The sequence below is a fragment of the Tamandua tetradactyla genome, chromosome 5 (genome assembly GCF_023851605.1).
Source record: "Tamandua tetradactyla isolate mTamTet1 chromosome 5, mTamTet1.pri, whole genome shotgun sequence".
NCBI lineage: Eukaryota > Metazoa > Chordata > Mammalia > Pilosa > Myrmecophagidae > Tamandua > Tamandua tetradactyla.
In genome coordinates, this window is record NC_135331.1 from 6612809 (window position 1) to 6637018 (window position 24210).

Here is a 24210-nt window from a genome sequence, read left to right on the forward strand (position 1 = left end):
TAAACTGGTACAAATATATAGAAAACAGATGGGGAGTTCCTTAAGATGTTTACCATGGACTTAACATACGACCCAGAAACTCTACTCCTAATCATATATACAAGAGAAATGAAAACATGTACACACACATGCAAAAAAAAAAAACAACTTGCAAAACAAAAGTTCATGGCAGCATTATTTACAATAAATAAAAACATGGGAATAATCCAAGTGCTCATCAACTGATAAACAGATAATTAAAACATGGTCTATCTAAGTACACGGAATCTTGAATAGGTGTGAGATCTTGTTGGTTTGTCCAGGTTTGTGTGATGCTCCAATAAATCCCAGAGTGATTTGGGCAGTGAATAAAGGCATATTTGCAAAGTCTCCTTGGGAGACAGGGAAGAAAAGAGGAAATATTCAACTTTCCATTTTGGGGAATTTCTGATATTCTCACAAACTGTGGGGACAAACAAATCAGTAGGGTGAGACCCTGATGATCTTGGGGCTCTCCCCTGTGAGACTTATTCCTGCAAAGAAGAAGCTAAGCCTACTTATAATTATGCCTAAGAGTCACCGCCAGAGACCCTCTTTTGTGGTTCAGATGTGGCCTCTCTCTCTAAGCCAACTTAGCAGGTGAACTCACCGACCTCCCCTGTATGTGGGACAAGACTCCCAGGGGTGTAAATCTTCCTGGCAATGTGGGACAGAATCCCAGGCTGAGCCAGAACCTGGCATCAAGGGGTTGAGAAAGCCCTCTTGACCAAAAGGGGGAAGAGAGAAATGAGACAAAATAAGTTTCAGTAGCTGAGAGATTTCGAACAGAGTTCAGAGGTTATCCTGGAGGTTATTCTTATGCATTATACAGATATCCCTTTCTAGTTTATGGTTTATTTGGAATGGCTGGAGGGAAGTACCTGAAACTGTTCAGCTGTGTTCCAATAGCCTTGATTCTTAAGGACGATTGTATTACTATATAGCCTTTACATTGTGACTGTGTGATTGTGAAAACCTTCCATCTGCTGCTCCTTGTATCCAGGGTATGGACAGATGAATTAAAAAATAAGGACAAAAGATAAATAATAGGGGGGGATGAGAGGTAAAATAAATTGGGTAGATGGAAATCCTAGTGGTCAATGAGAGGATGGGGTAAAGAGTATGGGATGTAAGAAATTTTTCTTTTTTCTTATTTCTTTTTCTGGAGTGATACAAATGTTCTAAAAATGATCATGGTGATGAATACACAACTAAATGATGATATTGTGAGCCACTGATTGTACACTATGTATGAACTTTATGTGTGTCAAGATTTCTCAATAAAACATTTTTTTAAAAATGTGGTCTATCCACACAGTGGAATGATATTCAGCCGTAAGGAAGAATGAAGTACTAATATGGGCTATGCCAAGTTAAAGAAGCCAGGCTTGAAAGACCTCATATTATTGAGTTAATCTATATGAAAATGCCCAGAATAGGGGGATCTGTAGTTACAAACGGTGGATTAACGGGTGCCTAGGGTTAGGGGAGTTGGGGAAATAGGGAATGACTATTAATTGGTATGAAGTGTCCTTAAGGGAGGACAAAAATGTTCTAAAATCGCCTGGTAATGGCACAGTATACCGAAAGAACACCAACGTGTCCATTATAAATGGGTGAATTCCGTGGCAAGTGACTCTTATCAACGTAGCCTTCACAAACAAACAAATAAGAAGCCCCGGTAAAAGGAGATGACATAAGTTTCCTATGAGAATGTCTGCTTACTGTGTGGGTCAGTGTGAGACAGATCAGTGCCAGGAAAAATCAATTTTTATCACAGCATTGACTTTTTCTGCTTAGCTGAATGGGGGCCCACATTTTCTCACCCCCTCCGGGCCCACGCCATGCTCCTGAACCGAGTGGCATGTGGTTTGGGTGAGACCTCGATGTTCATCCATCTCAGGTGTGTGTTTTAAGCCCAGCAAAGAATCTCTGGGATCCAAAGCGAAGCGGCTGCTCTAACAACTCTGGACACCCACCTCCCCTTGCTCCATCCTCTCCGCGTGCTACCCTTTTATTTCCCGAAAATGTCAATGATAACAAGAGTAGAATCCGAATTTAAAACAATAGTGAGAGAACATTCTAAAGCTGCATTTCTCAAAGTGTACATACACTCAATCCTTAAGGGTTTTTAATAGGTTTTAGCCAAAAGTAAGCAAATTAGTAATGACTGAATCAAAATGTAAACAGTTGAAAAATTGTGTAAATGTGAAATATTTTGTAAAATGTAAAAAGTTGAAAGGTAATCAGTAATTAAAAAGTAAGCAAATTAAAATGAATTAATTAAAATGTAAAAAGTTGAAAAAATACAGTGGCTACTTAATTGACAAAGCGGGGTCAAAGAACGCTTGAAATATTTCTCCGTGGTTAAACTGTTTCTCCATTTTAAGGCTTAGATGTACTCGGAAAATCTTTTCAAGGCAAGAAGATTAAAAAGCATTTCCCAAAGCGGTTATGTTCCAAAGAATCGTTTTTCAGTGTTTTTTGTTGGTTGGTTGGTTTGCACAGATCATCCAATCAGGCCAGTTTTCAAAACTGTGGCACACTTGGAGAAATGCTGTGCTAAAGAAGTCACCGCGGTACGACGCACAGAAGCCCTTCCTCAGAGCTTCCATTTTACTCCCGATTCCCCTACACTCTGCCCACACCTGCTCCAACCGCATCCCGTCCTGCCTGTGCCTCGGACTTACTCACTTTGCTGCTGCTTCTCAGGCTCCCACCTCCTTGATGCCAAGAAAGCTTTGGGGAAACACCCCAGCACCCAAGCCCCGGACTTTAGGTCTCTTTTTCGTTCTCTCCTTCTCCCTCACCTGCTTCTTTCTCTCCAGGTGAAACTCACATGCCATTAAAGTAGCCATTTTATGTGAAATTCAGAGGCATCAGTGCTTTCAGGGTGCTGTACAACTACTATCTCTATCCAAGTCCAAAGTATTTTCATCACCCTCAAGGGAAACCTCAGACCACCTTCCCCCCCAGGAGTCTCTTTCCATCTGGGGGTCCGCTGAACGGCACCCCCACCCCTGCCACCGGCCACCCCAGGAAACACAGTTTAAATCCCGAGCTCCTCAGGGAAGCTCCAACCCAGTCCAGCTCCCACACATTCTCCTCCTGCATGTAAGCACACGGGGCATCTCGCCTTTGGGAGTTTCTGGTTGCTCAGCCTGGAACCCTGTTTTGCCTTTTACCTGCAAACTTTTACCTGAATTATTTTCAAATGGCATGAAATTGTCGCTGGCTCTACATTTAACAATGGCTGAAGTTAGCATAATGTTAAATCTCGTAGGCAGTTAAATACACCTGTAACCGTTTTGGGTGATGGGGTGTCCTCTTCACAGTTTACAGTCTAAAATAAAATGGTCCTGCTTGGGTATAGGGCTTGGCTTGCCATAGGGCTGGTGAAGGTCTCCAGACTCTAGGCACGGCTTTCAGATGATGGAAGGAATGACAGGGAGTCCACAGCATCCCAGAGAAGAAAACGTTAGGACCAAATACCTTTCCAGGTTAAAGGTCCTCCCCAGATATGGTACCTCGGCCCCTGGAGCATCGAGGACTAGTCAGCACTTCCTGTCTAAGCCTGAAGGACTCTCTCCCCAACAACAGGTCTGGCCCAAAGGGAGTAAGGGTGGTAAGCAGCAATATGTGCCTCCACTGGCTCTCAGTTTCCCCTCCATCTCTGATCACCTTCCCAGGGTACAGAGAGTCAAAAGACGCTATAACTTGTAAAGAAGACAAATATATATTCTGATTCCTGGAAAGCTCCTAAGTCATAGATGGCGGTGAAATTTCAGGAACCAAAATGAGGAAAAGTTAGAAATACAAGCTCCTCAATGAATATGATAAAAAAAAAAAAAAACTTAAGACTATCCACCCCAACCTTGTCCTTTATTATTTAGCCTTGCAGGTTTACTGCAAGAACATCTGCATGCTCAATGCACGCGTTTACCTGGACAATTTTCAAGGCAAGCATCATCTGAAAGATGAGAATATCGAAACATCAGTTGATGGCATTGACCGTACTGGACTGTGGCACCGAGCAGCTTTCTCCTTCATGGTCGGCTCAGTCCAGATTCGAGTTTAATTTGCCAAGGAGACTCACCTGCGGTGTTTGTGGTTTTTTTGTGTAGATGGACCTTGCTCCAAAGTGGCATGCTCCAGGACGCAGCTGCCTGAGCTCTGCTTCAGCTCCTTGTTTAGAGGAGAGACGGGCACAGAACGCATGCTGGAGGCCGAGCTACCGTCATCGCCCTTTGCAGCAGGGAAGAAAGGTTGTTAAGAAACACCTTTTTCTATCTAAGTGCTGCTGATCACTTTGCTGGCTGAGAAGCTGCCCAGACCCCTGCAGCCGCTGCAGTGAAGCAGGCAGCATGGCTGTAGGCTCGGGTTGACAGTTACCTGAGAACGCCAGCCTGACATTTGCCTTTGCACTTGCTTTTCTCCCGCTGAATTTTGAAAGAGGGTAAGTGAGTGATGCATGATCCAGTTTAGGGAACAAACTGTAAAAGGCAGGAGCTGGGAAGGGGTGCAGGTCTTTTCCTGGTTAGAATTTACAGGACAGTAGAGGCCAGGTATATTGAGATGTTTTCATTGTTATGGAGCTAAATGTAACTCATTAGCTCTGCCAACACTCTAGTTATAGAGGATTGACTTCCCCTCCCTGGCAGGGACAAATCTATGACTAAATCTTTTTCTCTCATTAAAATGCAACTTTGTAAGTTTTAAAGGAAAAACATGGACTCGAGGTTTTCCCCAGATTGAGTCTGCATGCCTTAGCTGTAGACACTCCTGGGCCAACGCGGTCTCCTTTCTGGAAGGTGCCATCCTAATGCAGAGAGGGGTAGTGATAAGGAGGACAAGGCTCAACATCCTATGCGGCTGGAATATCTCCTCCAGGCCACCCCGGCAAGCCTCCTTCCCCTGGAATCCTGTCCTCACACTTCTGCCATTCTTTTCTATAATTTTCAACGTGCTGGCCAAAAGCCAGCATCAAAGACCTAAAGACATAGCTGCCTCCAGGCTAGAACTAATATTTCTTACTCTCCTTTCATGAACACCTATTTGAAGAAGAGATGACTTCCTAGAACCTACCCATTAATTTTTTTTTACTATAACAAGGAATCATCCAACATGTTTTATTTCTTCAATGTCAAAATTTGTGGAATTGCCTGTACAATATACTGTGGAACATCATACGACAGCTCATACTGAAAACCATGGGTAATATGCGATACACTTTACAACCAGAAAGTATATATAGCAGCACAGTGTTATAATAGCATGCTCTGTTTATAACGTCTGGCATCCACCAGGGAAAAGAATTCAGTTCGGAAATATGGGAAGTAGGGGGTAACACCTTTCAATCCAACATTCGTTTCCACCATTTTGTTGCCTTAAAACCACCAAAAAGTGTGGATGGCTATGCTGTATGGATTCCATCTGATCCACGGGCCTGAGAAGAGTCTGAGGCTGGGAACTAACGGCTGGGCTACAAATTTAAATTGTGAGCACACGGCATGCCTTTTAGACATGTATTATATAACAAGCAGCATTGCAATAGTCACTTGCCATTGAGACATGCATGGCCTCCCGCTGAGAGCCCAGGTCTGCAGTATGAAACTCGGTGTGCGGGAATATATCTCAATGTCTTGTAACCACTCCTCCCCTTTGGGCTTGATCCCTTTTTTATGACAATTTTCCACTCTCAGCACCTGCTTTTCATAGCTCGGGCATTTCCTTAAACCCACAGTGATGCACGGGGCATGCCTAGAAATTCACTTGTACTAGGGTCCAGCAATGGCTTTGTTCTTGGAATACATACTGCGTTTTAAATTGATGTCCTGCTAGAAGTCTAAAACAAAGGTTCCTGTGGAGGACAATGACAGAAAGGAAGTTGCTTGGTGGTCTGTGCTAAGAGGCTGTACTTCAGCCGCTCCCTCTGCCATCCTGGCACCTCCTGCCACATGAATTGGCTGCAATGGGACAATTCATTGCACTGGTGCAACCAAGAAGCTCATTGCAAATTTACAGACGTGCCCTGTGGTGATTGGCAGCACCGTTTCAGAGAAATGGCTGTGCTAGATACTTGGAGAGGCATACCTCATGCAGGCTTTTCCCTTGTCAGCCTGCAGGATGTAACAGGAATGGATGGAAAATGCCTGCACTACGTGGGAAGATACATGGATAAAACGGAGATCCCAAGGCAATCACCATACAGAAAGAAAGGCACACTCTCTAAGGAAGCATCTCTGAGTGAAGTAGCTATGTCGGGTGGGCAGCACCTACACTTACATTTTGTTATTTCATTCTGTGAGTTAGATTAAGTTACAAAAGAACTGACAACGTAGCTCCAGCCTAATGACAGAAAACAGGAAAGCTGCTCATGCTCCTTGGCCAAAGAAGTAAAGAAAGGAGCTTCAGGTTAAAGGCGAACTAAGCCATCCTAAGGAAGCAAAATATTTTCAAGTGGACAGAAAAGTCAGCATCGCATAGACTCGAGTTCCAAAGCAACATCCAGCTGGCTGTAAGGTGCTCTTTTCTGCTGGGCGGTGCAGATGTATGCAACGGCCAGACTTCAATCCTTAAATAAAATTAAAATTTCCCATCTGAACAACTGATCTAGTGCAACAATTAAAACCAAAGAACATTTGAAGCCAACTCATGAGCATGAGGATTGTCCAGTCTGGGGAACTGGTAATGCTGATGCTTTTTTGGACTGAAAAGATAATTTCCCTGATGGATTTCAAGGCCCACTACTGATTTTCCACCTGGAAGGTGACAGTGTCCTGCTCACATGCCGAGTCACAGAATTGTCCATAAAACTTGAAAGCCCAGGTTAAAATGTTTCCTGAAGTTTAAAATTATTTTTAAAATACCTGAAAGCAAACCACCACCACCACTATAACTCATTTAATGCATAAAACCATAAACAAATTTAACAGGCACTAAGAATTTCAACGTCAACAAAATTTGAGATGCAGAATTTGCATTTGCACATACACAAAAACTAAATATAAAGGGTGCATTCTTTCCCAGATCCTATTCCAACCTTTCTTTTTAAAATCAATTTTAACAAACTACACACATATGGATTGTGAGAGGCGTAGAGAGTGAGGGGTGGGGGAACCGTTTGGCCTATGGCTCAGTCATCCTACATTTCAGAAAAAAAAAAAAAAAAAAGAGGATGAGACTGTGAGTGGGAAACAATTGCCCAAGGTGCAGAATCGGAGAGGTGGGGCGGGTCACCTGGGAAAGCATTTTGGCTCATTTGCTGCCAACGTTTTAGGGGCAGAAAAGCTTGCTACTTCACAGCCTCAATTTCAGCCAGTTGCTGTGTTTACACCCAGTTACTTAAATCACATCTGTAAGACCCTGGAAAATGACCAGCTTTGAAATAGGATATTTATTATGGCATGTCAAGCTACTGCCAAGGAGACTTCCCTTTTCACCATGAAAGCAAGGGGTGACATTTGCCAAAAGCCAAAGATGACATTGGTAGTTTCAGCAAGTGCATGCACGCCAACAGAGAGTCGGTGGGGGCTTGGCAGTGCACAGTCCCTCAGGTGACCGTCTATGGCAGCCTTCCCCTCTGACGCTTAGTCCACAGCAGCCCCTGCCCCAAACACGTACACAAAACTGACCATCAAAAGGGAGATGGCGGTCAGGGGCTGCCCAAAAGCCAATGCACCATGCATTTCAGCTGAGATTAGATGGATAGATAGATTAGATAGGCAGAGAAATAGACAGACAGAGAGATAGACAGAGATAGAGAGAGAGACTCTCTTTCTGAGACATCTGGAGAAAAGTTTTACCCCAGCTATACTAAGACAGTCAATGAGATGGTAAAAGCACTTTGCAACTTTTAAAAATCTCTTTCTTTTGGTTTCCATTTTGCATTACATCAAGGGCGGCAAAACCTGTGGCTGAAAATAAAACATACATACAGTCAAACCATGCAGATGCTAAAACGGAAACGAGAATGTGTAGATAAAATAATGAAACACCAAAGAATATTTAAATGTTTATTTTTATGTTAAAAATGATGAGTTACCCTGTGGTTAGAATATACCTTTATATGGGGAAATGAAGTCACTTTGTTTCTGAAATATTCCCAGAAAAAAATAAAAGGGAAAAAAATCCAACAGTGATGTAGAGTGAGATCAAAACATTCCGGCATTTCCATCAACAACTCAGCATGAGCCGTGTCCTCTCCAGGACAGGATTCCCAATTCAGTGCATTTCCCGAGGTTATATCTCAATGTTTCACCCATCAGTTTAGACAGTTTTGAGTGGGATGTCTGTACATTTAAAAGCTACAGCTTTGCATGCTTTTATTTCAAAATGTACTTAATTCTGCTACGCCTCTCAATGTTATAATATTCTGCCTATATTACATACATATATATCTGCTACCCATTGTTTAGTATAACTTTTCCACCATCCATTCTATCCTTTACATAACAGATATACATTACATTGTACACAAATGCTTGTAATGGAGGAGATGGTTACTAGTTTATAAGCCATTTATCCTGTCAATACAGAGATGGAAATGGAGAACCAAGGCCATTTTTGAGATGACGTGCCACGAAGTGTAGAGTTTGGCTGGAAGTGTCCTCTGTGGTTGCGGCTGTTGGACTCAGAGTCCTTCTCTGATGGATAGAGACTTGACTGTGGTCCCAGCATCCCAACATTGGGGAGATGCCTTTCGGAAAGAGTTAAACAAGGATGCTGCATGGAATGCACAAAGGCAGACCACCCAAAACTTAGAAACCAGGAAGGTGCAAAGCTGCGGCACTGGGAATAATCCATCATTTTCCCTGCATTGGTGTTTTCAAATAGAAACTTTCTGGCTAGATTTTAAGATTTTAGCCTGGAAACTTAACCTAGCTGGTGTGCAGTCTAAAACAGCTAGGAAGTTAAGTTTCTCTTCTCTTGGTACACACAGTGTTTTGTGGGCTTTGCTAGGTGGTATGGGAGAAACCTCAAGGGTCTTCTCTTCCTGCTTTCTGTCAAATGCGACATACCAGGAGGAAACTCCAGTTCTTTCCTCTGGCAGGTGGTTCTTGAGCCCTGCACTCTGTCCCTGCAGGGGCCTTTTGGGAGCCTGGGAATTGTCATCTCACTGTCTCTACCAGGTAATTCGTGCCCCCATGTAGCATCTGGACCTCCCTGTGCATGACCCAATGCCTGCCCAGCTGGTGCAGCCTCAGGACGGGTCTGCACATCTGCTCTTGTGGTAAAGGAGGGGCCGTTATAAACACTGCTGGGTTCAAGTTACTCATTCAGACTAATCACATGGCCATCTCAGCTACACACAGCTGGAGGAGATCCAGGCAAATGTAAGGCCCCAGGGAATTGGATTTCGAGACTTAATAATTTATCTCATCCCCTCCCACCCCCATTTTGGTTTAGATATTTTGGGATGCAGTGCCCATTTGTTTTAATTGCACTAGGTGGAAAACAAGGTGATATAACCCATGGATTCTACTCAGCCTAAAATACTTAGAGAAAATTTCAATCAAATTTTGTGAATGTGAATAGGGTCCGTGCCAAATCTGAGAACTGAAAGTCCAGTAAATAATTTATTCTATCATTCTTTGAGTATTCACACATACACACACACACACACACACACACACACACACATACGTGCATGTGTGTGTGTAAATGAGTGTTGTATGGTAAAGGAGACTCCTTCCCCAGCCTTTCCGTTTGTTTTTTATTCTCCTGTATGAGTTTTTGCAGAAGTGAACAAAGAGGAACAGAGGTCACTCTGCTGACCCACTCATCAGCTGTGCTGAGGAACCCCTGGCTCATGTTAACCTCCTGGTTTATTATTCCTGCACCCCGTCAAGGGCTCACACAACACAGGACATGCTCTAATTTCCATACTGCCTTAGTGATGGACCCAGATAGATAGGTTCTTTTACTTCCCCTGCTTCCCACACCACACACCCCAAGTCTTCCTCTGCAGTAGGAAGCAGCCTGCTCTGTGAGCTGAGGACCCTCTGTTTTGGAAATGAATCCCCCTGTGCCTGGAGAGAACCCAGGGACAGAGAACAGACAATGTCTTATAAGAGGAACAGGTTGCTTTCATATAACTGTGCCCTAATTGGCATGTGAATTTCTCTTTGGCCCTCCACTGCTGGTTTGGGGCCACCTCCACCAAACCCTTGAACAGCAGTGGCGATTTCCTTTGGCTAACTGAGGAGCTCTTCCTATAATGCATCTGTCATCTCCTTGAAAACTCCTGCAGTGAATGCTTTGGGTCTCCTGGGTTCATTCTCTAGTCAAATTGAAGGATTTCCGGCAGGTTACACCAGCTTTGGTTCCTAAGCCTCACCATAACTCTTACGGGACAATTGAATAACTGCCTCGGTTATCAGGTACACCTCACCTGTAACCTGTGCACCGTCCCTAAACACAACGTAGTCCTATGGGCACAAGATAGAGGAAGAGCTTTACAGCTGCCAAGGAGATGAGACCCTGGGGGAGGCGGGCTGTGCCATCCCATCCATGGGGGGTATACCACGCTCAGTCATCAGCCACCGGCTGCCACAGAAGTGCCTTGGCTGGCTCCTGCAGGTCCTTCTAACTTTTGATCCTCAATATTCTATTTTTAGAGATGCAAATGGATCAACAAAGCTTATGATGAGGCATACTAGCCCAGAGTCTGTCTTTCAAGCAATCCCATCTTGATAAATAAAAATGCTGCCACACTTCCCTAATCTGGAATTCTTGCTTGCTTGATACCACGCGTGCTATTCTATAAATAACTTTTCGTACTTAAAACTTATACAGGGAGGTGAATTATTTTTTTACTCTTGCTCCTCTGATTTTCCAGTTGTTGTGGTTTTTCCTAACAACTGTTCCTTGAGCTCTGGGACAGCCATTTTTTCGGGGGGATTCCTTTGAGAACCCCATTGCTTATTTCCCTCAGTATACTCCCTATGAAGGATTCATCTCTGCCAGAAACATGAAGATTCTCTCTGTTTTCTTTTGGACACAGTGTGGATGGATTTCTATCCTCTGGGTTGAAACATCATTCTACTTACTTATTTTTTAACTGTTGTTCTGGTAAAAAAAGGGAGGTCTATTGGGCAGGTATTTCCTAGGCAATTTCCTTTCTGCATATATCAATTCTACTTTTAGATTTCAGCTTGGATAATAAATTATGTTGGCCACCAAGCACTCGTACACATACCAGCTATTTTGAGGACTTGCTATGCTCAGAAATGGACCCCAGGATTTATCCCAAGAATCTACAACAGGGAGAGGATAAAAATAAATGTTTGCGATTCACAACCTTTCTTCAAATTTTGCAAGCTTCATGTAGAAAATTGTAAAGAGATGGCCCTCCCTCACAGTATATTATTTAAATTTTAATTAAAAACCGTGCCCAGGTTCATTAAGGGGAAGTTCAACAAGGGAAAGAAGGAAAGACCAAGCAAGGATAAGCTTCTTAGACACTGTCCCTAAACACTGAAGTGTGGGAAACCGAACAACACCGGACATCATGTATGGATACCCAGGAAATAACATGACATGGCAAATCCCAGGGAATAAAACACACATGTAAATCCAACACATCTCAAAGAAATGTCTCAAAGTTCTTCTCGTTGTGTTTCAAAAAGAATTCCAGAGGTCAAAGGAACCAAGTGCAGGCGCAAATGTATATAAAAATAATGAGCCGTGCTCATAACAAATAAGGAGAGCTACATTCAGTTATCTTTCACATAACGTCTAATCTCAGGCCAAGGGCGAGAAATGTCCACTGTGCTTTAAAAGGTCTAGAATAGAAAAATCCACACCCAAATCTTTTCTAATTCCAAACGGCTATATGTCACGAGATGACTAACAATTGTCTGTGGGGTCAGATTTATTACAGTCGCACTGAACTAGTACCAGGCAGTATATAAAACTGCTGGCTTAGAATTTCTCCAGTACTGACATGTGGTTGTTTTAGAAGCATTGCCCAGATTAAAACCCAGCTGCTTCGACTCTCCAGGCCTCTGCTACTTGCTTACAAAGGATCCTGCCAGACCACCACCAATGGAGCTTTGTTAAATCATCCCCTATTGCTGATCAAACTCACTGCTCCACCATTCGAAAAACAGAAGGCATAAAGGTGAATACGAACATAAGAAAGTAGTTTACATCTGGTCCTGCAGTCTTTCCATGTAGTCTCTAAAGTCCTGGGAGTCCCCCAGCCCCATGTCCTGGCAGACCCACTTGATGTTGTCATCGCTGTCAAATAGGATGGAGTTGGTGTAGGGGCCGCCGTCCTCTGGCAGGATGGTGGTGTAGGAAGTAAACTTGACTCTCTTCCTCTTTGGGGCTGAAGGATTTATAGGGTCAGGCTTCATTTCTTTCTCATAGACATAGTCAGAAGGTCGGAGGAGTTGGCCGTGGAAAGTCTTCTGGGAGCTGCCGTTGAGAAGGAAGTTCCTCTCCTCGAACTGCAGCCCTCTGTCTATCATGGTCGTGCACTCCTCCGACGGGAGGGTCATGTCAACGGGGTTCTCCAGAAGCTCCACCTCATTCCCCAGCCACACCCAGTCGTGGGAATGGGGGATGTTGCCTTGCTCGCTCACAGCAAACCTTTTGTGTCTGTATTTCCAGGCAAACGCCACACAGTTGATCAAGAAGACCAGAATAGCCAGGCAGAAGACACAGAGCAGGGCGTACATGCCGATCTCCAAGTCAGTTAACCCCCTGGAGGTCACTGTCAGGTCACCAGGGTTATTGGGCTCTGGTAACTTCCCTCGAGTGGGGAAGCTTGTGAATGCATTTGGACCACCACTCTTGAGTAACTTCTTGTCCTTTCCTTCCATGGGGGACTGTGAGGTTGTGCTTTTGTTGGTGCTTTCCACTTGGCCAATGGATGCACCATGTTGGAACCACTCCTGAACTGCTCTCTCCTGGTTTCCTTCACGTTCTATGGAATTACTGAGGTGGCCTTTATACTCCCGAGCTATGCCATCGATATCATTGGTGACTCCTTGGTGCTCGTTCACATTTGGTTCAAACTTGACGTTGACATTTCCTTTACCCACAGCAAGAACACTCTTCCTCTTGGTCTTCTGACAAGCCTCACTGATCATGAGTTCTAGCTTAATCAAGGGCCCTTGCCCTTCGCCCTCTGCAACCACAACTGGCCATTTGGACTGAAGGTTTGGTTGAACAGATACCACCATTTCATCCAATGATGAGACAGTGATCGAAAAATCCTTGGGATCATAAATGTCTAAAGGTGTCACCGAACCATCACTGAACAAAATCCAAGAACTGACTACTGCTTCCTAAGAAAAATGAAACCAAAGCATTATGTTATAATCAGATTCCTTCCAATGTGCAAACACAAATATGATTTCTTATATATTATTCTTTAAATATACAGACTGATAAAAATAAACTCCCGTGATTAATAATCTTGAGCAGTTTTTGACGTGCCTTCAACTGGCATCAATAATGTACTATAGCCCTACTAGGGTAAGGGACAAATAATATACTTCAATGAATGCCACAGAACATATATTAATGTATTGTATGCCATATACAACTGAATTTGACTTTGACATTTCCAAAAACATTTGAAAAATCAGGCAATTTATCCGAATCAATTTCAGGTACAACTAACCAGGCTACCACTCAAGATAATATTGCATTAAACATTCTTTATTAGGAAGTAAATGCTGATGATGGCATACATGGGCTGGAAGTACTAAGGAAAAAGATGCATTTATAAGACTGGCTTGCTTGAAAAACACAGCCCCCCTGGTACCTTAATAATTGACTTGATAAAAGTTTAACGATGGAGCAGAATTTTCCAGTTGACAATAATTGCAGTAAACAGTAGCAATTTGGTGCCTATTAGCCATGCTTGCTCAAGTAGCTCAAAGAGAATTTCCAAGTACCACAAACCACCTGCTTTGGGAAAAGTGAAAACAAGAGATCCTTTGTGTATAGTCTAGCAGCAGACTGTACCTAGCTCAGAGAGGCCCACTGGAAAGCAAACAGGTGGTCAATGTGTGAAGGCATAAAACAGGACAATTTATCCAAGCCACTGAGCACTTTACTCAGAGACAAGACACAATGGATAAGCAGAAGGAAGGAGTTTCAGGAATCACTGGTCCTTGCAAGTGCTTGAGTGCTGTCCTTTACAGGGCCTGATAAAGAGAGAGCCATCTCAACTGCCCGTGGACACAGGGCCCTCTGGGATCTCACCTGCTGTGGGGCTCGAAGAACATCCTGGGCAGCTGCCGTTGCAACGATGGCTCTCCTGTCTGCTCTGTGCGGCTGCAGGGACAGTGACAAACCAGCCACCAGCTGTACGCCCAGGTCTGTGACAGTGACGCGGTCATCCAGGACGACCACTGTCTTCTCAGCCAGGATGGAGTCAGAGAGAGGCGAAAGGACCTTCAAAAGTAAGTGGGAAAGTTCAGGTCTCTGCTCCCTGGAGCCATTTTAAACTCCTTAACTGACATCTCCTTCAGTGTGTTCTCCCAATTCTCTGCTCAAAGAAGGCACTCAAGGGAATGGATTAGGAATGGGCCATGCTGACTGTTGAACTGCATCCATTAAAGGAAGGAGTTTACAGAGTTTACTCTGGCCAGTTTCTCACCCTCGATTCACGCACCAATAGCACAAGTGCATTTTCTGAGGACAGTTGAAGGCCCATCTCGTTACGAGGCACTCAAAGCACAGTGCTTTTCCAACAACTAATATTTTTATACTTTGAAAACGGCAGAAATGTGGTAAAAATGGAAGGAATAGTGCTCTGCCATCTTCTCCTGTTCAGATTCCTTCTGGTGGGCAATTATAGGTTCACTATGGAAAAAACAATACCGATTGCATGGGCCATTGTGTCATCAATGGGAAAGCCTGTCACCCAGCGTGAAAAGGGTGGTCACAGTGTCCAAGAGGCCACCCCTCCCAATTAGCCAACTAGTTTACAACCAGTGGTGACTAAAATCTGGAGAAAGAAATGGGGTTGGAAGAATTTCTAGAATGGCCCCCCAAGGACGTCCCACCCTAACTCTGGAACCTGTGAATACAGCAATCACTCCCATTGTTACGTTTTGTTAAAAGGCACAGTTCACCTTAAGATACGGAATTATCTTGGGTTAGGGGTCCTATGTGATCATGAGCCCTTAAAAACGAGACTTTCCCTGGACAATGGCAGAAGGGGAGGTCAGAGATGCAAAGCATGAGAAAGACCTGATGCGCCGTGGCTGAAATGGAGGAGAGGGTACGGGAGGAGGGTGAGCGGCTTCTGGGAGCAGAAAATGGTCCCCCGCTGACAATCCGAAAGCACACAGGGATCTCGTGGGAGGAGTGAATTCTCTAACAGGTTGAGCCTGGAAAGCGAGTTCCTCTCGGAAACCCCCACCCCACCTGAGAGCATAGTCAGCAGAGAGGCTGAGGGGCTGCCCAGCTTCTTACAGATATCTGAGCTAAGAAACAGGTGTGGTTCTGAATTGCTAAGTGTGGTCTTTCGTCAGATAGCAACAGAAAACTAACACAGTATAAAACCCGTTTCATGTGGCTTTATCTAAAATTAACTTGGGCAAAATCTAAAAGGTGACTTAATTATGGGTGTGCAGGAATATTTTATATTCAGATGAAAAGAATATGTGCTACCATTTTTGCATAATTACCCTGTCAAAATTGGCTAGAAAAAACAGTTTTACTATTATCATAGTAAAATAGAAAACATTTAACTATGGAGGGTTTTATTATATTTAGTGCAAATACATTGTTTCTAAAAAAATTTGTCCATTGTTCAATGTTAATAATATGGCTGAAGGGCTACACTTTGAGGACGGAAAAACAAACCAGCCTTCACATGTTCTGCAGCCTTCCTTTCATGATATGAAGAAAGTGGAGCATTTTAAGGGAGAGACAATGGCTTACACTGTGTGCATCACTGAGCTTTCACTGGTGAAAGAAATTAGATATCTCAATTCTCACTAAAATGCAAAAATTAATTTGAGCTTAAATTACTAAAATTCCCTCCTGGTTCCCTTACACACGTGCACGCACCACCTCCTGCCATGCACCGGGTATGCTCCCATGCACACCCCACGTGGCCTCCAGCTGGTAACTGGGCCAGCGCTGGTGGGTGGCAGGCAGCATCCAGGCTGTACCTGCACGGTGGTTATCCCTGGCTCCCGACCAACCAGGGTCCGGCCAGCCTGCAGTTTAGCAATCTTCGGCTCCTCCACTTTCATGAAATCAGTCACAAGGTCAGTGATGTCAAACTGCCAGTCAGGGCCCAGCATGTAGGTGAGCTGCCCCAACTCGGGTGACTCCGCCACAAACTGGGTGAGCACACGGACGGCAGTGTGCTGGTACTGCAGGGAGCAGCCCCTGCCCCTCCTCTCCTCTTCATCCTCGTCCTCGCTCTCCCGGGTGGGCCTGCAAAACGCACATGCCAAGCAGAGTTAGCACCCCTAACTGGGAAGTGCCATGCCCCCCTTCTCCAGCTCCACGTGGCTGGGGCATCCGGAATGAAATGAGACGGCAACTTTCCCTGCTGGCCCTGCTGGCCCACGGCTGTGTTCACTCGGAAGCTGCTTTGGGGGGAGTCACTGTGGGCTGTGGGGCTTGGGCCACAGGAGCCAAGAGCGAGGCTGGCGCAGGGCCGTGGCAGCAGTGGGGGGTCCAGGCCCCAGCACTGTGCAGAGGCAGTGGCTTTGCCCTCTGTGCCCTGAGACGTGTAACTCTACAACAATCTCCTGTGTGAGGCAGAGGCAGGATGTCCAGCCTAGAGGAGTCAGCGTGAGACCCTTCATCGGAACAGCCGTTTGCTGTCCTGTGGGACCTTAGCCCGACCTCCCCCTCCCCTCGGAAATGAAAATAGTAATGACCATCCCTTTCCTTCACCACCAGTGTGCCCTGAGAAACCAACAGGTGAAGGTGTCAGGACATGCAGGAATGGTTCTTTAGGAATTCCCTGCAAAGATGGCCTACTGCTCACAGGTTTGGAAGGGTTTCAGAATCCAATCTCCACCTTGGCTGAGGCCCTTCTCACCACTGCAGAAATGGTCCCTCTGAACTAATGGTCCTGAAGCCGGGAGGAACCCATCTCTCCTCCCACTGCAGGCTCCCACATGGAATCCCTACTCCTACCTGGATTCCCAGCTCCCACCTGGAACCCCTGCTCTACCTGGAATCCCTGCTGGAGGCACATAGCTGCTGTGCAACACTGCAGAATATTTGGAATGTGTCTTTGGAGTGTGGGCACTCTGCTCCCCTGCCCGGGCCTTGCTTCTCCCTTCCTGACCACACCAGCAAATGCTCTCCCCCTGATGCTTGCTATTCACAACCCACCCTGAGAAATCCAATCTGGTTCTGCTATTCTAGAACCTTCCCCTCAAAACATACCTTCCTCTGTCCTTTCCTGACAGGTCTTGTAGGGTGGCTGGCTGACTCGCCTGGATCCTCTGTGGCTGGGTGGCTGTGTCACGGAAGACAGGGGCAGCAACCGACACTTACTAAGGTGGACCTACTATGTGCAAGCTCCAGGTTTCTGTGCTCTGTAAGGATGAGGGCAGGCATGACTCGAGCACTTACCCCACACCATCCACAAGCATCAGCTTGGCTGATCTTGGGACTATACAGGGGAGGTGGGCAAGGAAGCTACCCGCAGAGGGGCGCAACTCAGCCAAAGCTGCAGCAGAAGTTGCCTCTCAGGCAGGGTCCAGGCCCAGGCTATTTGCCCCCTGCTTACATTATTTGCCATTTTTAGCTGACACCTTTATCATCACACCTGTCTCTACACAAAGAAACAAGGCTCAGAGTGGTGAGAAATGCAGCCTCAACCGTGGACAGTTGGCAGATTCGGTCAGTTCCATCTACCTCCTTAAAGCCACTCTCTACAGTATGCCATCTGCACCAGTTTGAATCTGTTGTGTACTCCAGAAATGTCATGTACTTTAATTCTCATTCAATATTGCTGTCTGGGAGTTTTTTGATCATTTCTATGGAGAAGTGATCTACCCAATTGTGGATGGTAACTTTCGATTAGGTGGTTTCCATGGAGATGTGCCTCCACCCATTCAAGGTAGGGTTGCTTACTGGAGCCCTTTAAGACGGAACCATTTTGGAAAAAGTTTAGAGCCACCAAAAGCAACACAGCCAACAGAATGGACAGAGCCCCTGGAAAGCTGTTGAAGATTCCTGGAGAGAAAGCTAGCAGACATCACCATGTGACTTTCCAGCTGAGAGAGAAACCCCGAATATCATCAGCCTTCTTGAACTAAGGTATCTTTCCCTGGATGCCTTAATTTAGACACTGATAGCCTGGCCTTAATTTGGGCATTTTCATGGCCTTAGAACTGCAAACTTGCAACTTAATAAATTCCCCTTTTTAAAAGCCATTCCATTTTGGGTATATCGCATTCCAGCAGCTTGCAAACTTGAACACCATTCTACCTCCCCGAAAGGGAAGGGACTCCCTTAGAAAAAAAACAAGGGAGCCTTCCCTGGCAGCCTTTACAACATAGAGGCTTAGGGATCCTGAATCCAGGGCCATATGAATATCTTTGTGGGTGACTAGAATGACAAATGGGTAACGTATTAAAAAACATTAAATGCCAGGTTCAGAAGTTATTTCCCTTTCTGTTTTTCGAGCCTTCTGGTTTTATCACAGAGAATGTCTCTGTTTGGTGCTAGGACACCTTAAATGGTTCTCTGACACTTCCTAGTTTCTATTCGTTAATAAAGATAAACTCATGTGGGCAGACAGCATATCAACTCAGAATTTAATAACACTGTTATGTTTTCTTCCAATTGATTTTTAGGCTCAATTTCTTCTATGGTACATGATACTAATTGTCTGCTGGTGCTGGTAATTTGTTTTCCTTAAATAAATGTATAAAATTGAAAAAAGAATAATATTAAGTATATTATAGGTGTATTCTAAAATGGTAATAACATGAAATTGGTGGGTAAGTAAATGAAGTTTTAGAAATATCCCATTAGTGAAACAAAGTGATTCAGTTATTTACAGGCAGTTGTGTCCTATTCTTTTTTGGAAAACCTTTTATGTTGAAACAATGACAAATTCACATAAAGTTTAAAAATATGAAAAGGCCCTACATTCTTCACTCTGCTTCTTCAGTCAACATTTTGCATAATTGCAATACATCAAAGCCAGAAAATTGACCTTCATATAACCCACAGAAGTTATTCAGATTTCATTAGTTTTACAAGCACTTATGTGTGTGTGTGTGTACAGTTTTGTGCAGTTTTATCACGTTACCACCACCATAATCAAGATACAGAACCACTCCACTGCCACACAACTCCCTTGTCCTGCCCCTTATACCACTGTTAACAAACAGCAAGCACTAATCTGTTCTCCATTTGTGTAAGTTGGTTATTTCCAGAATGTCACAGTAAATGGAATCAAGGTATGTCACTTTTTGAAATGGACATTTCTCATTCAGCATAATTCCCTGGAGATTCATCTAAGATGTTATGTCCGTTCATTCCTTATTGCTGAGTAGTCTTCCATGGTTTGTTTTGCCACTGTTCCTTTAAATCATTCATCCGTTGAAGGACATGTGAGTTGTTTCACTTTGGAGCTGTTTCGGATAGAGCTGCTATGAACATCTGTGTACAAGTTTTGGAGTGAACATAAGTTTTAATTTCTCTGGGATAAATGCTGAAGACTACATTTGAGGATTGTATGGTAAGTGTAGGTTTTTTAAAAGAAAACTGTCAAACTGTTTTCCAGACAGGTTGGACCATTTTACATTCCTACCAACAGGGTATGAGTGATCTAGTTTTTCCCTATCCTTGTCAGCATTTAGAGCCGTCACGTTTTTTATTTTAGCCATCATGATAGGTATATAGTAGTATTTGCCTGCAGTTGTAATCAGCACTTCCCTAATATGTAATGGCACTGAACATCTTTTCATGTGCTTATTTGCTATCTACATATCATGTTTGGTGAAATGTCTTTTCATGTCTTGTGTACATTGCTGAATTTTTTTACTGTTGAATTGTATAAGTTCTCTAATATATTCTACATGCAAGTCCTTTGTAGCGTATGTAGTTTCCAAATATTTCCTCCCAGTGTGTAGACTGTCCTTTCATTCTATCTAACTGGGTCTTTCTCAGAGCAAAAGTTTTATAATTTTGATGAGGTCCAATTTATTATTTTTTCCTTTTATGTTTCAAGCTTTGGTATCAAATCTAAAAATTCTTTGTCTAGCCCTAGATCCAAAGATTTTCTCCTATGTTTTTGCTAAAAGTTTTATTGTTTTGTGTTTAACATTTAAGCCATGATCCCTTTGAGCTGGGTTTTTTTATGAATGTGAGTGCAGTGTATCTTTCCTTTTATTTAGGTCTCTTTAGATTTTAATTTTCATCATACGGATCCTATGTATGTTCTCTTAGATTTCTGGTATTTCCTTTGGTGTAACTGCAAATGGTATTTGTTTCAAATTTAGGTTTCCACATGTTCATTGTTACTCTATAGAAAGGTGATTAATTTTTCCCTGTTTTCTTATATATTATGATCTTGCTGAATTCATTAGTTCTACCAGATTTTTTTCTGTAGATTTCTTGAGAATGTCTATGTAATCCTATCATCTGTAAACAGAGATAGTTTTATTTCTTCCTTTACAGTCCCTTTAACATTTTATTGCCTGGTCTTGCTTTATTGTGCTGGCTGCAACTTCCAGAACTATACTGAATAAGAGGAGCAAGAGTGGATATTTATGCTTGTACCCAAACTCAGAGGGAAAGGAGCTAGTCTTTCACTGTTAATTAAATATGATGGCAGCTGTAAGTTTTTGGACACACTCTTTATCAAGTTGAAGACATTCTTCCTCTATTACTTACAAGCTGACTGGCAGTTTATATCATGAAAAGGTGTTGAAATTGGTCAAATGCTTTTTCTACATCAATTGACATGATAATATAGTTTTCTTCTTTAGCCCTTTGATATTATGGATTACACTGATTGATTTTCAAATGGCGAACCAGCCTTGCACATATGGAATAAACCCCACCTAGTCATGCTATATACTTCTTATTACACATTACAGATTCAATTTCCTAGTATTTTCCTGGAAATTTCTGCATCTAATCTTGGGAGAGATATTAGTCTCTGGTTCCTGGTGTGGGAGGAAGGTGCTATCTTTGTCTGGTTTTGATACAGGGCAATACTGGCTTCATAAAATGAGTTTAAAATTATTCCCTCTTCTAATTGTTTTTAAAAACTGTAAAATTAGCATTAATTCAACTTTAAATCGGTGGTAAAATGCTCCACTGAAATCATCTGGGCCTGAGAGATTTTTTTTGGACTCAACTTCTATAATAGCTGTAGGGCTGTTCAGAATATCTATTTCATCTTGGTTGAGTGTTTGGTAGTTTGTGGTTTTTAAGAACAAAGTCCAATTCTTCCAACTTCTGTCTGTGAGTAGGATTCCCATATCCTTTAATTGGCTGCAGGTTCTACAGTGATAATCCATATTCCATTCCTGATATTGATGTGCATTTTCACTCTTTTTATCTTTGTCAGTCTTGCTAATGGTTTATCAATCTCATTGATTGTTTCAAAGACCAAGTTTTTAGTTTCACTGATTTCCTATACTGTTTTTATATCATCACTTTCACTGATTCCTGCTCGTTTTATCATTTCCTTCCTTATGCTTGTTTTTTCTAATTTCAGGTATGACCTTTAATTGATTGATAGAAGGCCATCCCTCTTCCCTAAGTACTTATAGTAGTTATTATATATATATAATAACATTTAGTGTTATTAATTTTTCTCTCAGCATTACTTAAGCTCTTTGCACAAAATTGAATATTTTCATTTTAATTCAGTTCTGTGAAATTTTTTATTTCATTTGATATTTCATCTTTGACCCATGGGTTATTTAAAAATGTCTTCTTTAACAAATGAGTGGAGATTTACCTATTACCTTTCTAGTTTGATTTCATTATGGTTAGAGAATACACTCTGTATGATTTTAACTCTTTTAATTTTGTCTTAAGAGTTTCCATGATATATCTGTTTCCATTCTTTTACTTTCAACCTACACAAGTTATGTTTAGAGCTAGTTTCTTGTTGACAAGATATAATTGGTCCTATTTTTGTATCCATTTTATCAATCTCTGTCTTTTAATTGGTTCATTTAGACCATTCATATTTAAAGTAACCATGATATTTTAGGTCCTACATCTGGTGTTTTATTGTTTTCTGTTTTTCACTCCCTTCTTCTGTTCCTGTTAGTCTTTTTATTTTTTATTTTTTTTGCCTTCCTATGGGTTACTTGCACCATTTTTTAACATTCTCAGATTGACAGCTTACTGATATCAATGTCTTACCACTATGAGTGAAGTGCAGATACCTTACTTCCATTTAGTTCCTTTACCTTCCCCATTTTTAAAACATGATGGTTTCATGTATTTCCTCTGTATCCTTTAAGTGCCAGATCAGATGGTGCTTCAATTTTTACATCAACTATCAAACACTATTTAAGAAATGTATGAGGATTTGTCATATTTATTACTATTTTTACCCAGCTTTTGTTCTTCTTTCCTTTTTGAATGTGTAAACCTTCTTGTGCTATCATTTTCTCTTTGTTCAGAAAATTTAATTTCCATTATACATTTTTTAAGGGTGGGTCTATCAGAAAAAAATTCTCTTAGTCATTTTTCATCTGAGAATGTCTTTTGTTATTTCCCCTTCATACCTGAAGGGTACTTTTGCCAGCTAGATTCCAATTAATAGCTCTTTTCTTTCCAGCACTTCGAAAATGTTAAGCAACTTCTTCTAGCCTCCATAGTTTCAGGTGAGAAATCTGCTGCCATTCAAATCCCCTATAGATTAATTCTGGATGCCTTTGAGATTACTTTCTTCATTTTAATTTTCAGAAGTTTAATTATGATGAATCTTGACAAGGATTTATTTGGATCTGTTTAACCTTTTGGGGAATTTTCTCAGCTTTTTTGAATCTGTAGCTTTATGCCTTTTTCCATATTTGGGAAGTTTCCAGCCATTATTGCTTCAAATACATTTTCAGCCCTACATTCTTTCCCCTTCTTTCTGGGATTCTAATGATAGAAATTTATATGTCGTGCTATTGTCCTGCAAGTCCCTGAAAATCCATTCATTTTATTTCCAGCCTATTTTCTCTTTGTTATTCAGACTGTGTAAATACCAGTGAACTGTTCTCAAATTCACTGATTTTATCCTGTCATTTTCATTTAACTATTGAGTTCAGCCAGCAAGTTTTTCTTTAATTTCAGTTATTTTTCAGTTCTACAATAAACATATGGTTCTTTTAATAAAGTCTATTTCTCTGCTGAGATATTCTTCTTTTTTCATTTATTTGAGGGGATTATTATGTATTATAGAAGTTAGTTTTTGATGGTTGCCTTAAAATTCTTTCAGATCATTCTAACATTTGATTCATCTGGAACTAGCATCAGTTGATTAGATTTTCTCATATAATCCTATTCCTGGTTTAACGAATGATTTTTTATTGCATTCTGGACATTTTGGATATTATAATAGGAGATAACGGACCTATTGAAATCCATTATATCAGACTATCACCCTCTTTAGGTTTAGCATGTAGCTAATGGTCTACTTTTGTTGGTTTTGGTTTTTAGAATCCGTGCGGTGCTGTTCTGGTCAGTTTCACTCCCTGGCACCGTGGAGGCATCACTCAACTTCTGCTAGCTTAACCCATAGGGATGGCGTGTACTTCCCTAGGCTAGGTGGAGGGTGGGAGACACCACACACCCAGGAAAGCTGACCTGGGCCTGCCTGGGACATCCATGGTAGGAATTTAGATCTTGTGTTTCCTCATGTGACAGTTATAAACCCTCAGGTATCAGCAAAGCATATGAGAATCACACCAAAACTTATCTTTAGAGCATGCTTTCCCGACAGTGAAGGCCTTAATTTTTGCATCTTTTGCCATGTGGAGAGGCTGAGACTCTCCAACATCATCAGGTTCTTGTTCCCTTTTATTTAATAGCCCTTGCCTCAGTTTAGCTCTCTTCTCTTGAATTTTAGTATAAGCAATAATAACAAACAAAACAAGATGCACTTTCAAAACTTTGCTTGGAAATATCTTCAGTTAAACATCCAACTTCATTTTCATTCCATGTAACTACAAGACACAATTCTGCTGAGCATCCTGCCACTGCCTAACAAGGACCTGC

General features: G+C 42.4%; 1 protein-coding gene and 1 long non-coding RNA gene across 4 annotated transcripts in view; one reads left to right on the forward strand and one right to left on the reverse strand.

Annotated features, from left to right (window-relative positions):
- The window catches only part of LOC143683499 (uncharacterized), a 52680-nt gene that overhangs the window by 17659 nt on the left and 10811 nt on the right, over window positions 1-24210 (forward strand). The window lies entirely within an intron of this gene.
- TMEM132B (transmembrane protein 132B) overlaps window positions 8021-24210 on the reverse strand; it is a 403264-nt gene continuing 387074 nt past the window's right edge. For all 3 annotated transcript variants that reach the window (XM_077159552.1, XM_077159553.1, XM_077159554.1), the window contains 3 exons: window positions 16164-16434; window positions 14242-14433; window positions 8021-13316 (listed from right to left, as the gene is read on the reverse strand). In XM_077159552.1, the coding sequence (XP_077015667.1) occupies window positions 12168-13316; window positions 14242-14433; window positions 16164-16434 (1612 nt within the window). In that variant the 3' untranslated portion in view covers window positions 8021-12167. The remainder of the gene's footprint in view (window positions 13317-14241; window positions 14434-16163; window positions 16435-24210) is intronic.